Raw genomic sequence first — 16,967 nt, 5'->3', positions numbered from 1 at the left:
CCAAAATAAGGCACCGCCCCCACCAATGACTAATAGAATCTTGGTAATTAGGATCCTCCATCTAACATAGCCATGTCCCCATGTGATTTCTTTAGTGCATTTCCTTCTCACATTTGAGCAGTTAGATTGCTCCCATGCAAATATTCAATTATGAAAAAATGACAACTCAAGATCTTCCTCTATTTTAATGAAGTAGCCAAAATCTAGGAAATGAAATTAAGTTTTGAAAGAAAAAACAACTTATTGAAAAAATTCTTGATAGCTCGTTTATTTCTCTCTCCTCGTTTTATTATTTTTATTTTGCCTTTCTTTCCTCCAAATTATACATGAAAAAAAATACTAATTTTACTAAAAAAACACAATTAAAAATAAAATAAGTACTAAAATTAAATAGTCATGAAATGAATGACTTTCAAATTGCTCCTTGAAAAATTGAACAATAGATACTATTCAAAATAAACTAAACACCTAAACCCTAAATTACATTTCTATAAACTTAGGGTTTGGTCCCATGAGGGGGGCTTAAGCTCCCTTTTTTAAGAAGCAGGTGGTCTCATGAGCAAAATATAGTTGTGCTATGGGATTATTCAGAATCTTCTCCTAAAAAGTAGAAGCCCCTCATTTTTAGGAAGTAGGTGAAAAAGGGGTGGGGCTGGAAATAGCCCCACCAGCTTAGGAATATTTTTTTCCACTTGTCAATAATCTAAATTTTAGTTTTTTAATTAAAATATAGTTTTAGAGGGAATTTAAATTTCAGCTTATTTTTAATACACATCTTCCTGAAATTTCGGAGCCAAAATATTGAGTATCATAAACCATGGGATCGCTAGCTTTAAAATATTCCCTAAAAAGTAGCAAGTGACTTCTACTCTATTTTGTAGGAAGCCCCCTTCCATAGGAGCCCAGCGTTAACCTTATAAATGCACAATCTATTAATTTGTTATTGAAAATATACTATACTATTTGTTTTTCATCACTATAAAATTTAATATGGAGATGTTCATCAATAAAAATAAGTAATAAAAATCCATAGCTATATATGTTAGAGTAATTATTTGTTTGCACTTATTAATTAAATCACTTTGATTTAATTAATTAATTTGCCTATTATTCTAGTTTTCTTAAGCTATCTTGTAGGTGCATATACTTAATATTTTATTAATTATATTGTGCAACCTAGCTTTTTAGTTTAGGGTTTCTATCTCACCTTTATAAGGATGAGCATTGTACTTTCTTCATTATCTCTTATACATTTTTTATTTGAGAGCAACTTTTCTTCTATCTTCATTTTTTTAGCAAAACCCTTGCCTCTTCTCGTCTTTTTCTTCTGTGACAGGTTTTTGCATGCAGGGATTCGAAGGCTTTGTGGATTTGATTGGCTTATTACATTGACCTGAATGTAACTAATTATAGCATAACGCGCCCATGACACAACATGTTTTGCATCTTCCATGATTCTGAAGTCAATTTGGGTGCCCCTCGTGACACCCGTAGAAGAGTTTGGAAGACAAAACCATTTGTAATATACGTGTTTCACTTTGCTCTTCAGATGTTTGCCCTTTTCGAGAGGGCAGCTTAACATGTCATCACAGTTTTAGTTGGCTTAGTGGTGGAGAACTTGTACTCTTGAAAGAGAGGTCACAAGTTCAAATCTCATTGGGAGGTAGGGACGCCTAAATCCAAAAACTATGACATAGTGTTGTAGTGCACTAGAAAACAACCCCTTCCCTTCACTTTGTGAAATGAAATTTGTTTGATTGAGCAGCTGAGAATCCCCAAAGATGAATATCCTTCGTCACCCTTCTTCTTGGAAACAACTCCACAGATCTATCTCCCACTGTTTCCTTGAGCCCTGCCAACACATTTCTTTCTCCTCGTGTTCTCAAAATTTAGCAGAGCAAAACGAAATTTGTTTGATTGGACAGCTGACAATCCCCAAAAATGAATATCCTTCGTCGCTCTTCTGCTTGCAAACAACTCCACAGATCTATCTCCCTCTGTTTCCTTGAGCCCCGCCAACACATTTCTTCCACAGATCTATCTCCCTCTGTTTCCTTGAGCCCCGCCAACACATTTCTTTCTCCTCGTGTTCTCAAACTTTAGCAGAGCAGCTGAAGAAGCTGCTCTCCTTTGTGAAACGAAATTTGTTTGATTGGGCAGCTGACAATCCCCAAAAATGAATATCCTTGGTCGCTCTTCTGCTTGCGAACAACTCCACAGATCTATCTCCCTCTGTTTCCTTGAGCCCCGCCAACACATTTCTTTCTCCTCGTGTTCTCAAAATTTAGCAGAGCAGCTGAAGAAGAGCGTAGGCGCGGCTGCAACGAGAGAAGAAGAGAACGTAATTGGGAGGCAGATCATGAGAGGAGGAGGAGATTGCCTGAGAGGCATGGCGACATTGGTTGTCGGAAGGGGCAGAGGGATCCCCAAGGTGGACATTGGTGCGAGAGCGAGGAGCAATCAGAAGCGGAGGCTGTGGATGTATGCACTCTCTATGAGTGCTGTAGCGGGCTTCATCATCGTTGTTTTGGGCAGCTTTCAGGACCAGTTGGTGTTCTATGTGACCCCAACGGACGCCCTGGAAAAGTTCAGCAGGGATCCAACGAAGAACAAGTAGCGGTTGGGAGGGTTGGTGCTGGAGGGCAGCGTGATGCAGCCCGCATCATCCACGGAGACAGAATTTGTGGTGACTGATTTGGTCACGGACATGCTGGTGCGCCACAAGGGCGCCCTGCCCGATCTCTTCAGAGAGGGCCACTCTGTAGTCGTCGAGGGCTTCATACGCCCATGCTCTTCCTCTTCCTCTGCACGGCCCGTCACGGAAAAAGCTAGGGCATTGGGGCTTTACTTCACTGCCATCGAAGTCTTTACAAAGCACGACGAGAAATACATGCCCAAAGAGGTCGCTGCTGCCATTGAGAACAACCGTGCTGCCATTGAAGCCGCCCATTCGTCTTCTCCAGAGCAACTGCAATCTTGATGCCCTTTTCAATTCAATAGTTTTTTAGCTCTTAGACGGCTTTTCTGGTTCACCAAATTGGCATACAATCAGAGATATTCCGGTTTCTTACTTCGGCATCGATCAATGAATAAACAAATTGTTTATTAGAGAAAATCTGTTATTGCTGTAATTGCCAATTGTTCAAAAACGTTGGCTTTTTTCCAATACCCTATTTTTGCATCTCTTTTATTTAAACTGTTCTGCCAAGTCTCAGTAATCAGGCTGAGATTCTTGGTGAATGGGATACAGCAGCCGTATCAATAATCATGATTTATCAAAGGAGCCCATTTGATGGTGTAAACGACTTTCTGGCGCCTGCTTAGCCAACCGCAAATGGGTTTTGCAGAATTATATAAGTTGTTCAGGGTTATTGTAATTCCCACGATCTAATGATACTGTTGCAAAATAAAGGCGCTACTGACAGTTTCTTTGCATCTTATTGGTGAGTGAGGGGCACTAAAAGCCAAAAATAGCAGTCAAGAAATTCTGTTTTGGAATCCAGATGGATTAAGTTTCGGGGATTACATTAAAAGATAATAAAAACAACATTATGTGTTTTGCACTTGGTTGAGGAACATAAAGATCTCTAATGGGTGTACTTGTCAAGTTCGTTATGATTATTGCAGTTTCATGTTTTAATTCATATGTTACAATTCGATCTTTCAATTGAAATCACGAAAGAGTCCTCTGATCACTGTAGCCATAACAAATTTTTTTTCACTTTGAACAATGAACAAAACCTTATTTCAGAGTTATGTGGGCATTTCTCCCTGTACCCCACTGCCCCAGGTACAGCTGAGTGGCAGGGAATGCTTATTGTCACAAGGGAAAACCAGGGTTGTATCTGAGATTCATGACATAACATCCAAGGGGGACTTAGAGCCAGGGACATCTCTCGGATGGCCAGATGCCCCTCCGTGGTCTGCAAAAAATAAATTGCTATTGTATCAAGCCAAGTGTATGATTACATACAATTATGGACAGAGTTGTACAACTTTTGAATGACTGCATACAACTATAGAATGAAACTGTACAATTGTTGTTACCGTGTAAAACAGTAGAATGAAAGGGCAAAGACATACATTTCCTACTCTTAATGAAAAATTGTGTGACTGCATGCAATTAGGAAAGATTGTAAAGTTGTTGAATGACTGCAGACAACTATGGAATAAAGGTTTACTCCTGCGAAGTAGCAACATATAGTTTTTAACTTTTTACCCATTTCATTTATGGGCAATTCTATAACTGCAAACAACTATGTGATGATATGCACTCCTGCTGAACAAAAACGTACATTTTCTACCCTTTTCCATCAACACACAATTCTATGTCTGCAACACCTGTAGGACAGAAGACAATTATAAAATGAAATCATAAAGGTTAGGCATGAGCCAAATTGTGATTGTTTACAGTTTAAACAGGTGAAATCAATTGCATGTCATATGAGAAGCATAGTAAGAAATTTATGTTCATTGTTGTCATTACAAATTGAGTTATGATTCTGTCACCTTCAAACCTTGGTTGTGATCAAAACATTAGCAGTGAAATCAGAAATCTCTAGTTGCTTGCTACTGCTCAAATTGAATCAATGAATATGTTTCTTTAAATAATGATTTGATACATTTAAAACTTGTATGTCTGAACTTTAGTTTTAATAGAAGTGCTAACAGTGTGTAATTTGTGGGTAAACTTGTAAATCTCTTTTAGTTTCCATGTACGTAAATTTGTAACCTTTTTGTTTGTGTGCTTGTGTATGCATAATGTGTGCATGGATTTATTCATGTTTTTTGTGTGGGGGTGTGCTCTAAGCTGTTGAATTGGAATTGGATATGGGTATGATTTGCTGGTACAACAAAGTTTTTTGAGGTTGGGTGTGATATTCACCAGGCTGGGATTGGTATGCTGGTATGTCAAACTTTTGGGGGGATGGATATGTTTTAGGAATGGCAGTACAAAAAACATATAAAAATCATTAATATATACATCTTTGCAGCCTAAAAACAGGAACTAAGTTTATAATGCCACATATCATACATATGTGAAACAAGACTACCATAATTTTTTCACACACGAAATACAGTATGTCATTTCATCATCAATTTGTGGAATTCAAATATCATGATGGATATTTATAGTTCAGCATCAAAATAAATTTGTAAATCATTACCCTCAAATTACATATCATAAATTTGTGAATTAAAAATATTTTAAACATGGTCACTGGGAGACCCATCTCCCATGACCTGGAATGCTTCTTGGAGATGAGGATGTATCTCCAGTACCAGGGACATCTCCAAAGATTCCTCGATGCATTGGGTTCTTTTGGCTGCCATCTCCAAAGTCTCCCAACCAGATACTGACATCTCTAGCCAGAGAATGTAGGAGAGAGTACGTTAGAAGACAAAAGGAAGGTAAATTTAAACAAATAAAGGAAGCCTCCAGAATGTTTTATGTTGATATTTTGAATGGAAAAAATCCATGCAAAGTTATAGTGATTGGATCTACTAACAGTGTAGACTTATTCAGAGGGTCATAAATAGTTGTATGACTGATTTTATATCATTGTAATAGCCTAAAGAGATATTGCCTTTTCTATTTTGTGTTTATTGTTCACTATTCTTGTTTTCAATTGTCCATGTCATGATGTTTTCTGGAAATTTTTAATTATATTTAAAAAATACTGTCTCCAAGCACCTGTCTCTTATCTTTGAAAATTAGCCACACTGGTATTGGTACCAGTCTATGGCATCTCCAAGTACACCTGTCCCCTAGTGAGCATGATATAGAAATACAAAAAATCTGAAATTGTAACTTAATCAAAACATATGGTATATTCCAAATTCACACTGGTTCTTGTGATTGTCAGGGATTAACCCCAAAGATACAATGTCGAACCCTAATTGTTCCTGCGCTGAACTCGTCCCAAAGCCATACCCAGTTGAACTGAACTGGGGCCTAGGGGGTCAAGGAGGGAAAACCGATAAGCCATACATGTGATAGAGCAGCATACAAGCCATATTTTTCATGCACATGCTCATTGACCATCATTGGTTGGAGAGGTTAGTAGGAGGAGAAGCCATGGAATGATGACACCAATCACATTATTCTTGACTTCCTAACTGTCACGACATTGTATAAGTCATTGTTCATTAATGGGAAAAAATTTGAGATACTATATCCCTCTGAAAAGTTTCCAATTCTAAATCCAATGCTCTCTGCGTCCAGATCCCTCTCGAAAATCTCTTGGATCCCGGCAGGATTTCAGAATGGGGTCCAGATTCTCTGTGGATCCCTCACTACGTAATCCATAGAGAATCTGGATTCCATTCCGCAATCCTGTTGGGCTCTGGAAGGATCCTCCGGAATCCAGACGTCTGGGCAAGGAAAAAGAGGCCCACGTTGACTTTGTTATATATACTTAATATCTTTAAAATTAAAGTGAAACTCAACCCTAAAATGACCCATTTAAACCCTAATTTGACCAAGAAAGGTTGCCTAAAGTCATTTGATGGTCATGCATTCATCTCTCAAGAAGAGGATTTGGTCTTCATACGCTACAATGAGGGGGCGACAAAGAATTGAGATCCAGTCCCTCAGTGTTTTGATTTAGAGGCCACAGTTGCACAACTTGTCCATGTCTCTATAAATGATCAAGAGGCAACTGTTTCACGTGACATGGCAGGTGCCACAGCTGTTGGTTCAAATGAAGTCGAAGAGGAGCCAAACATTCTCCTTTATTCCAATGGAGATGATGAAGAAGAATATGGAATTGGATATTAAGTCGACTGTTTTAATTTTTAAATATGAAACATTGAAATATGGTGTGTGATTTAAATTTCAGCATGTAATGACATTTTGAAACCTTTGCAAAGTATGAATATGATATAATCATATATTGATAATTATGTATTTATCATTTGATGAGAATCACACTTCTAATTTCTTATTACTCTCATTATATGTTTGAAGTTTTGAACTAATGATGAATGAGCAATGACATGTTACATGTATGGAATCTATGAATATATATATATATATATTCGTAAATGTCAATATACATACCTGCAGAATTGGGATCTGGCCCAATTTTTTTTTGCCAAACCCTCAAATCTGAATCCAAACCTGAACCAGAATCAGGATCAGCTACTTAGGAAAAAAATTTGCTTCTGGGGTTGATTTCATTCTTTCATGAAACATGAGTATAAAAACAAAAATTATATGGTCAAAAACAAAATTGGGGTTCTACTGTTTGGGCCAGGATTCACCATTGGACATATAGGGCATGCAATTTTGGGCCATGGATTTAAATGTTTGAATATGAATCCAAAATCACATGCCCAGAGTGAATCCATTATGGACCAAACCACAAACCTTGACCAGAAATTAACCAGATCTAGATTATTTTTTTGTCTGATTGAAGTGGTAATGTAGTGATAATGCAAAATGTTTATCTTACACGAAGGGAGATCAGGAAATGAACACAAAAGTTTTGAACTTGTTAGAACATTTAATTAAGCACTGCCCTTGAGAGGACAAAAGGGGAGGGATGACCAACCCAGAGAAAGGCATTATGAGAATATGACATCTGATAGGACTTGTTTGTCGGCATCTAAATATTTTGATTGAAATTGTTTGAAAATTCTAGAATCTATTGCAGGATTTATGGGACGCAGTGTGGTATAAACCACCCCATTTTCGGATGGCTATGGTAGTAGTGGTGACCACCCCCTCTCCCTCTCGATTTGAAAGCCCACAGTTCAATGCTAATGGAGGTGCATGAACAGAAATGGAGGGGAAGATACATGTGGGAGAAGACTGTTTAGGAGGAGTTTGTAATGAGCAAGACACCATTCAGATGGACTGGTATTTTGGGGAGAGATGGTTCAAGGAAAAGTTGAAAAACTTGGACCTTGCAATTATTTGGCTGACCTAAACGCTTCAAAATCTCAGGGCTCTGCAAAAACAAGGGGAAAAGCTTGGCAAATTTATCAAACATTCTCAAAAACATGTTTATTACTGAATTTATGGAGCATATTACTAATTTCCTCTATGTTTAGAACAATATTAAAATTCAATACACACTATAGACTAAAAATAAATTCAATAAACTATATCAAAAGTTATAAAATCTATTCTGTGGGGTGTAGGCAGGCCTGTGGTCATTCTCTAACTGTCATAGAAATTAAAATTTTGATCTATGATAAATTTTTAAAAAAATTGTTTAATTTTTGTTTCTTTCAGAAGCTTGAGCAACTACTAATTTACGGACTGTGGAAAACTGATACTTTTTTTAAAAATTTCAAGTTTTGGACTTCTGTTAGCTGTCAATGTGTAATGCATTGAAAAATCGCTTGGAAAGCACTAACTGCAATAGGACACAAATATAAGGGTGTTTTTGAATGATCGATTCATATATTTTGCTGCAAGTGATTATACTTGAGTCTATTTTTGCCCACAATTGAAACCCATGTATAAAATTGAAACCAATGATTCTTTTGTTTTGATATCAGGGTTTTATCATGCCTATGATATTGTCAGTGACCAAACTCCAATTGCTGTTGGCCAAACTCCAATTGATGGCACCTGGTACTGTTGGCCGAACTCCAAATCCTTTGTGAAATAGAGCGGTTTGAGTTTTTCATGAGTCATGATCTATGGCTATCAGCACAATTAGATTTCTAGTAAAAAATGTGGTAAGTTTCTTTTAAATCTAGTGAGCTATTCCTAGGAGTACTCATTTGCCTTCTAAATGTGCCCGTGCTCACAAAGTTTTTTAAAATTGTTTTGGAGGGGGTCTTTTTATCTGGAGGTGGAAATGAAGATTATATTAGGAGTACAGAGATAGGATTGTGGAAGTTTAGGTGTTGCTTCATCTCTGTTGCTTTTCATAATGTGTGGGAGGGGAATCTGTTGGGGACACTTTGAAGCGTGAAGAGGAACTCAAACTATAGCTGTTTTTATTTGATGTTTTCGACATTGTAGAATCAGATTTTGTGTTTTCCTGAATGTCTCATTTGTAAAATCAACAGATATATAGTTTGGGGTTTGAAGGTGGGGTTATATAACTTTCTGTCATGCCCATATTTTCTTACCCAAAATAAAACATAGATTCTTTTAAAGAAGGCATGATTTAGATAACTATTTTCCACTACAAATTTCAGATATGCACTATAAGAAAATGAAACTTTGATTAACTAATTTTATTCAACTCGAAAGAGCATTAGATTTAGATTTCCATTTTAAAGTCTTTCAAATATAAATCTTAATAAGACACAAAACTACCTTTTTTTATTCCTTTGTTTTCTTGTATTCAAATAGGAAACCTTTCATACATCACAAATGTAAGATCACAACTTCTCTTTTGCATAGAGTCATATACACAATCTTGAATCAAATAACAAGTCTTAGCTTTTATAAGTTTCATTTACATTTCTTTGCAAGATGCAACAAAGAAAACTACAAATACTCAAACAATGCTTGCTTTCCACCCTACCAATTAATGGCATCATGAGGCCTCTCGTGCCCTAGCCATACCCCCAAGCAAGAACTCACTGCATCTAAGGATCATAAATGTTATCATATGAGTGAGTTCCTGATACAAGAACAATATTTTAAACTACACTTGTTACACATTTCAGACTTACATGAATCCAACTCAAGGAGAAATACTACAAAAGAAAAGGGATAGAAAGACTCGTCTCTCTCTCAAGTTCCCTTTTGATCTTCTTCTCCTCATACTGGTTCTACCATCATCTCTCCCCTTCTCCATTCTCCTATTCTACATATAACTTCCCCTTTTCATCTCCAACAATGGTGAATGGTCCATCCTCCAAACTCTTCCTCCCTCTTAATGAAGGCACATGACTCTCTTATCAATGTGTCATAACCCATTGTCTCCCACTATTCATTGTCGTCACATTTGAAGTGGGGCCCTTTTGAGGTGTCATAATGTAAGTTTTAACCATGATTTGACCCTCAATTAACCCCCAACCCTAGGTAGTATAAGTGGGTTAGGTCATTTTAACCCAAAATGCACTCTAGGGTCCATTTTAACACCTCTAAAGTCCAACTTTAGTTTACATCCGATTTTACAAGAATTTTGCATGGAGATAGACTTTGATTATTGTATAGGAGTTGGCATAGATTCTTCAAAGGTCTTTGTAATCATCCTCTGCACAATTCAAATTAAACATCAGTAACCCAAATCTATAAACATATAATTGTAAACATTAATACATATCCTTGATTGAACCATAGATCAACACATTAGACCAACATCATATTCTAACATCATTTTCTTAAGAATCATGTCTATGAAAAATTATTTACAAATGTGTATCATTCATTCTACTATAAATGCTTCTCTAATTACAACATTTTCAAGAATAGTAGCCACATTAATAATTCATAACGTATGTATCATAGCACCTTACACATACATTAGTCAAGTTCTTACCATTGAGTCTAAATCTATAATGAGATGGGGTATTACATACTACCCCTTTGTCCATTGACTTTCTCCTATAAGTCACCAATGTTTTATGTCATCACTCCCATATTTAGATTATTATTCACATCAACGATCTTTTCATTTAAATTGATTGGAAATTTCTTAAAAATTCATCAAGCATAGGTACTTACTCTCACTAATTATAGGAATCAACTCATAACATCTCTTAGAATAACATAACGAGTATCACTAATATTCACTGTGTATCTACATTCTAATCATTTTTGTACTTCTTTATTTTAAAATAAATGATGCATAATTCACTTCAAAACAATAATCACATAACCCAAACTTGATTTCCATTTTCACAATCACCTTATGTAAAATGTATTCATCACAACAAAATATCTATTTAATTCAATTGGCCATAATTTCAATAGCAAAAACTATCTAATTATCATGACGAGGTAAGATGAACAATATAAGGTGTTTACCCATAAGGTAACTCATGTTAGTTAATCAAGGTGTTAACATAAATTAGATATTCCATCATAGTGTGAATTTGGTCTAATGCTACCAGTCTCATAAACTATCGTGTCATATGTAAAGAGGTCCAACCATTTCTATTTGTAATCAGTGTCAATTGTATGAACAAAATCTACAGTTTGTCATAAGTTGAGTCTAACTTTGCACAATAATTAAATAAGCAAGATTCTACTATACAAAGTATCACATGCATATTTGCACCTAATATTCAGATGGTTACAAATGATAAGTCAATCTTATTTAAATAATACTAATCATAGCAAGTCACATAAGGATCCTCCCTAATCATGTTATTGCATAAGCCATATAATGTTCTCTAATGACAAAATTAATATTTACTTCTAATCAAATTATATTGTAGACAAATTAACGATCCTTCTAGTCCTTACTTGGACGGGACCTTACACTTTTAGCTGACCACAGAAAACCTGAATGGTTGGGAGAGATGTTTACATGCCTCTGGCTGGTTACACTTTATCATCTGCTAGAAAGCTCCAACTATGGCATTGTGATGGATTGAGAGGAAAGACAATAACAATGGTGGTTGTGACATAAATTGGAGGTTAGTATATACACTTCACTAATCCAGTTGTTTACGATTTTGATGTGGAATCTAGAGACACCTTGTTCATGCCTTCCTAAACAATTCGATATACCAATATATGAATCATAAATGTAAAACTGTCTTTAATTTTGACTGTCTTTTGCAATAGCTCCATTTCTTCCTGAACTGAACATTAAAAAACTTAACATCATTTAAAGTATGATTGGAAGAAGGGTCTATTGAGAGAACTTAAGGGTAGTGTAGGACTTGATGGAGCCCAAAAATTCAAAATTTTAGGCGTCCATTTGAGCATATTTTATGAGTACCAGCCTCCATGATTAAAAACCATTTCTGCAATGCATCTGAAGATGATATTGCTTTAGGAGATATCGGAGCTGGTCAAATAAATGATGGAAATGATAGTCAGCAGAAAACAGATTGTATGGAAGGTGGAGGCAAATCCCAATCTGAAAATGCTAAAAAAAAGATTGATTTTGATACATTTGAAACTGGTAAAGATGCCAAATTGAATATATGGGAGAAGAAGCTCACAGATTTTAGAGGAAAGTTGTATCTTGCACTTCTTACAATTGTTAGAAATCTTCCTCTCAGGAGATTATGCAAGCTTTTAGGAGCAGACATCACTTGTGGCACGAAATGGCAATGTGTTCCAACCTTTTGCAGGGACAAGCTTCAGAATGGGCATTATTAAGACATCATTCTAGTGAAGATTTGTTGAGAAGGTCATAAAAGCTGCTGCTGCAACCATGGAGAAACCTCTCACAGTTAAGGTGCAGACAGGCTATCTTGAAAGGAGGAACCTGATCCATTCACGAATTTCAGATATTAGTAAATCAAGCGCAGCAGCACTAACGATACATGGAAGAACTCGGCAGCAGAATCTATCAATTGAAGATTCTTGCCACAGCTATTGAGAGGAACACAATTGTTCTACTAGAAACAGGGTGCGGAAAAACACATATTGCAGTTCTCCTTATGAAATATATTGCTCAAAACCTGCAAAAGGAGCACAAGGAATGCCTGGTAATATTCTTAGCACCTGCAGTTGCATTAGTCAAATAGCAATTTGAATATATAACAAGACATACAAACTTGCAAGCGGCATGTTATATTGGAGGGAAAGCAGTAAAAGACTGGAAAGAAGCAACATTGAATGAGGTGCTTGTGATGACTCCTCGGATTTTACTTGATGGCTTGGATAATAATTCAATAACCCTAGAGAAAGTCAACCTCATGATCTTCGATGAGTGCCATCATGCAAGCAAACATCATCCATATGCTAAAATTATGAGGAAAACGTCTCAACAAAAACCAAAAATATTTGGAATGAGCGCATCGTTGGTCACAAAAAAGAGGTTTTCTTCCAGCAGTGATTGTGAGAAACAAATAACACAAATTGAAGAAATCTTGGATGCTCAAACCATTACAGTGGAAGATAAGCGTGAACTTGAGTCGACTCCAGACCCTCCAAAGCAAATAACTAAATTTTATTCCTTGTCAATTGAACATCAAGCCCTACAAAACAAATTGGTTTCTGTGCATCATCTTTTTGAGGAAAGCAAAGCAAAAAGCATCAGAGCAAATGTTGAATATTGTCTTCAGAATCTGGGTTTTCTCTGTGCTTTAAAGGCTGTTCAGTTATACAGTGAAAAAGAGAAGTTATGTGAGACTGCTACTGGAATGGTAGAAATGGAGGAATATGCTCTAGATGATTATCTAAAATATGCTCGTAGACTCTTTGAAGAAGAATTACTGTTGTAATGCTGCGATTATATACTTATTTAATATTTGAAATGGTAAGATACAACAATAATGCCAGCAAGGAATACTGAAGGCGTAGATTAGGGCTGGACGATTCACAATTTTTTCTGTATCAGCAGAATTGCTCACGTATCTATTCACCGCAGGCGCCTGCGTTAGTAGTGCAGCAAGTGTAACCTGGGGGTTAAGAGGAATCCTAAAGCAAATGATCCTGAGCCGTGCCCTAGCGTTCACCACGAGATATGCCAAAGTGTGGGAGCTTTGTGTCGTATATAACAAATATATATCTAACTTTATTATATTTTTGTTGCAGGTCTTCAAATGCACGCCGGAATTGAAAGGATTGCACCCAACTCCATGAAGATAAAGGCTCGGGTCGTATAGGCCTGACAGAGAAAATTCAGACAGATTTAAAACAAAAATCAGATATGCAAAAGTTTTAAGCCTTTGGAGATACACGTTGGAAGGAGTCGTTTCAGATTGAAGGATGAAGAATCATCGTGGAGGAACAGAGTTCGAACCAAGCAAACCAAATCGAATCATAGAAGGATTAAAGGCCGGTAATTAACGGAGAGATGCAAGGAAATTTTGATTTTCTCCGACTATAGTCTTCAATGAAGTTTGAGAGAAAATATACACCCAATAAAATACAAGCCTAAAAATTATTTAACTACCGATTATTTTAGTCAGAAATTTAATTTTTTGGTGGTTATTTGGTATGAACGGGTGTTATGTTTTATAAACACCTTTCAAAACTTATAAATATAAGATGTAATATCAAATGAGACGAACAACATTCAATTTTCAGATTTGAGCCTTTTTCTTAGCTTATCTTATGATATACTATATTTTTTCATCGGCAAAAGGGTGACTTGTTGAACTAAGCATGTGGATGGTAGATTTTTGAGTCAATTTCATTTGGTTCGGATAAGTTTGCTACTTATCCTGTTAAGGAATGTCTCTACTTATAATTTTTTCGGGCATAATCTGTAAGCGCATTCATTTCTATTTGCATTAGAGTTTAACTTATTATTGAGTTGTGTCTTTTATAAATATCTTTCATTTATTTTTTATAAATATTTTAATATTCAGATAAGTGGATTGGATCATTATTGCATTTTAAATTTGATAAACATAAATATTGTGAAATAATTTATTGTTTCCGTATTTATGTCTAATTTGTCTCAGTAGGAGTTAAAGTGCATTTTAGACTTATTTAAAATTGCATTTAATAATTGATTCATCACATCTGATTATTAAAATTGTTTAGGGCCCGTTTGGTTGCAAGCGTAAGAATAGAGAATTAGAATGGAAATTTGGAATAGGAATAGAAATGGAGAATGGGAATGGAAAAGACCAATCCCATTCTTGTTTGGTTCGCATAGTATTTGATTGGGAATATGTTACTCCCTTGTTTGTTTGTACAATATTGGAATTGGAATACATTTAAGTTTATATTTTAATATATTTTATTTATTTTAATATATTTTATTTGTTTTAATATATTATTATATTGGGTTAATTATTTCAATTTATTGTAAAGAGAATTTTTTTTATAAATCTATTTTATTTAATGAAATTAATAAGAAATCATTATTTTTAATATTTTTTAAATTGAATAGATATAAACATTAAAATGTTATACATAATAATATACTCGTCAAATTAGTAAAATTTGCTCATTTCTTAAGTTTGGTAAATTTATTTTTGTTAACATTTATTAAATGAATATACAATAATATACTTGTCAAATTAGTAAAATTTACTCATTTAATAAGTTCGGTAAAATTATTTTTTTAACATTTTTTAAATGAATAGATATAAACATAAAAATGTTATACACAATAATATACTTGTCAAATTAGTAAAATTTGCTCATTTCTTAAGTTCGATAAATTTATTTTTGTTAACATTTATTAAATGAATACACAATAATATACTTGTCAAATTAGTAAAATTTACTCATTTCATAAGTTCGGTAAAATTATTTTTTTTTAACATTTTTTAAATGAATAGATATAAACACAAAAAATGTTATACACAATAATATACTCGTCAAATTAGTAATATTTGCTCATTTCATAAGTTTGTAAAAGATTTAGTCTCCATGATCATAAGTTCTTTACAACAAAATGGTCATTTCATTAGTAAAATTACAATCACCATCACCAATAGTGTGTTTATAAATATTAGAATAGAATTAAGTCTACGTTGAAATGTGATTTCGGCTTTCGCCATGGAACCAATCTCCCTAGCAGATGTCTCCCGCACAATGCACAACTTGCAATCTTTCCTTTCTTCTTGTGTAGATTTTGATGTGGTTGATGTAGATGAGTCATCTTTGACCCACTCAAAGAAATTGCAGCCATTTCTTTTATTTGGACAACACAAAAACTTACGCCCGGGATTTTTCTCTGTATGTGACATTTTCATTGCTACAGGTCCAACACTACATCGACACATTGAAGAAGCTGTCAAATCCATCGACCTATATAAATAATGAACAAACATAATGAGAAATTACTACAAAAGTGTAAAATATATTTTGAAATTTGTATTCAATGGATTATGTTGTGACTTCTCAGTCCAATCTTGCTAGCGTTGCAAATACCTTGTGACTTACAACTTTTGACACATGATTATTCGTTTTCTAAAATAATATCCATGGCATGCTCATTTAAACTTACAATGTTCTAAAATAAAAAGGAGCAAATTTGTAGTTTTATGAATGTATAAAGAACCTATGAACTCAGATTTATAATCCTAATCTATAGACAGTGAAGACATGCACATTTACATTTGTAATCACAACTCACAATCTGCCTATGACTATCAATAATCAATATAAAGTTATACAATTGAAATGAGTAGATATGTAACTTTTCCCAACTCATACACAATTAAGCAACATAATAAGAGAGGCTATATCCCAAAACAATAAAATTGATTACATTCATAAAAGATAGAACTGAACCTTTAATATCCTAAATGAGATTCCAACAGCTCTAGAGTTTTTAGTATTGTACCAACCTATTTGAGCTCAATTTGATGACAAATGTAATAAAGGATTATGTAATATTACAACTTTGGCTTCATTGCAATCATATCCCATACTCATGTTACGATGTATCATATCCAAAGTGTCATGTACAGGCAACAGTTCATCATAGAAACATATTTGATACATCCTAATATGCTAGGATGTATCTGGATACAACCCACAACTTACTAACACGCCCTAAACTCAACATAAACAAGAGAAGAAGTTTCTTTCTGCACTACTTTATTTGCTATTGCCTTTTTTGCTGGTTGACAAGCATGTGGGAGTGCTTTGCCATGTGGCTAAAGAGTGTTTTATCATCACTACATCACAGGTAATAGCTGGACAAGTACGTAGCAGCATCTTGTAGTATTTGGACCTAAATTTCATATTTTTGAGTGTTTAATGTGGAAGTACAGCTTCAAGTATTCACCATGAATACAAATTTAAGTGCATACAGCTAAATAGAAAATGTGCATACAGCTGAATAGAGAAGTGCATACAGCAACAATATGAGTTATTTTGTGCATAACAGCAATGCAGATTGCTGAATAAAACAATGCATACAACAACAATATAAGTTATTTTATACATAACAGCACTG

At 34.9% G+C, this 16,967-nt stretch overlaps 2 protein-coding genes and 1 long non-coding RNA gene across 3 annotated transcripts; 2 read left to right on the top strand and 1 right to left on the bottom strand.

Moving 5' to 3' along the window:
• The first annotated feature begins 2,176 nt into the window (after positions 1 to 2,176).
• LOC149548205 (uncharacterized) lies at positions 2,177 to 3,563 on the top strand. Its single transcript, XM_089792249.1, has one exon. It carries the CDS (start codon positions 2,177 to 2,179, stop codon positions 2,615 to 2,617), a length of 441 nt encoding a protein of 146 aa, XP_089648375.1. The 3' UTR covers positions 2,618 to 3,563.
• On the top strand, positions 2,651 to 4,131 carry LOC149548204 (cytochrome c-type biogenesis protein CcmE homolog, mitochondrial-like). Its single transcript, XM_089792250.1, has one exon. It carries the CDS (start codon positions 2,651 to 2,653, stop codon positions 2,978 to 2,980), a length of 330 nt encoding a protein of 109 aa, XP_089648376.1. The 3' UTR covers positions 2,981 to 4,131.
• A 5,255-nt stretch (positions 4,132 to 9,386) lies between these two features.
• On the bottom strand, positions 9,387 to 13,920 carry LOC149548203 (uncharacterized). Its single transcript, XR_016354001.1, has 2 exons — positions 12,094 to 13,920; positions 9,387 to 10,172 (listed from the first exon to the last, which is right to left on the bottom strand). It is a non-coding gene; the product is annotated as an uncharacterized LOC149548203 (long non-coding RNA).
• Positions 13,921 to 16,967: the final 3,047 nt, after the last annotated feature.

The sequence above is a fragment of the Cupressus sempervirens genome, chromosome 7, assembly GCF_028749045.1.
Source record: "Cupressus sempervirens isolate cs-2001-9-10 chromosome 7, ASM2874904v1, whole genome shotgun sequence".
Lineage (NCBI taxonomy): Eukaryota > Viridiplantae > Streptophyta > Pinopsida > Cupressales > Cupressaceae > Cupressus > Cupressus sempervirens.
Note: the sequence above shows the minus strand (reverse complement) of the source record. Positions and strands in the feature narration are given on the sequence as shown.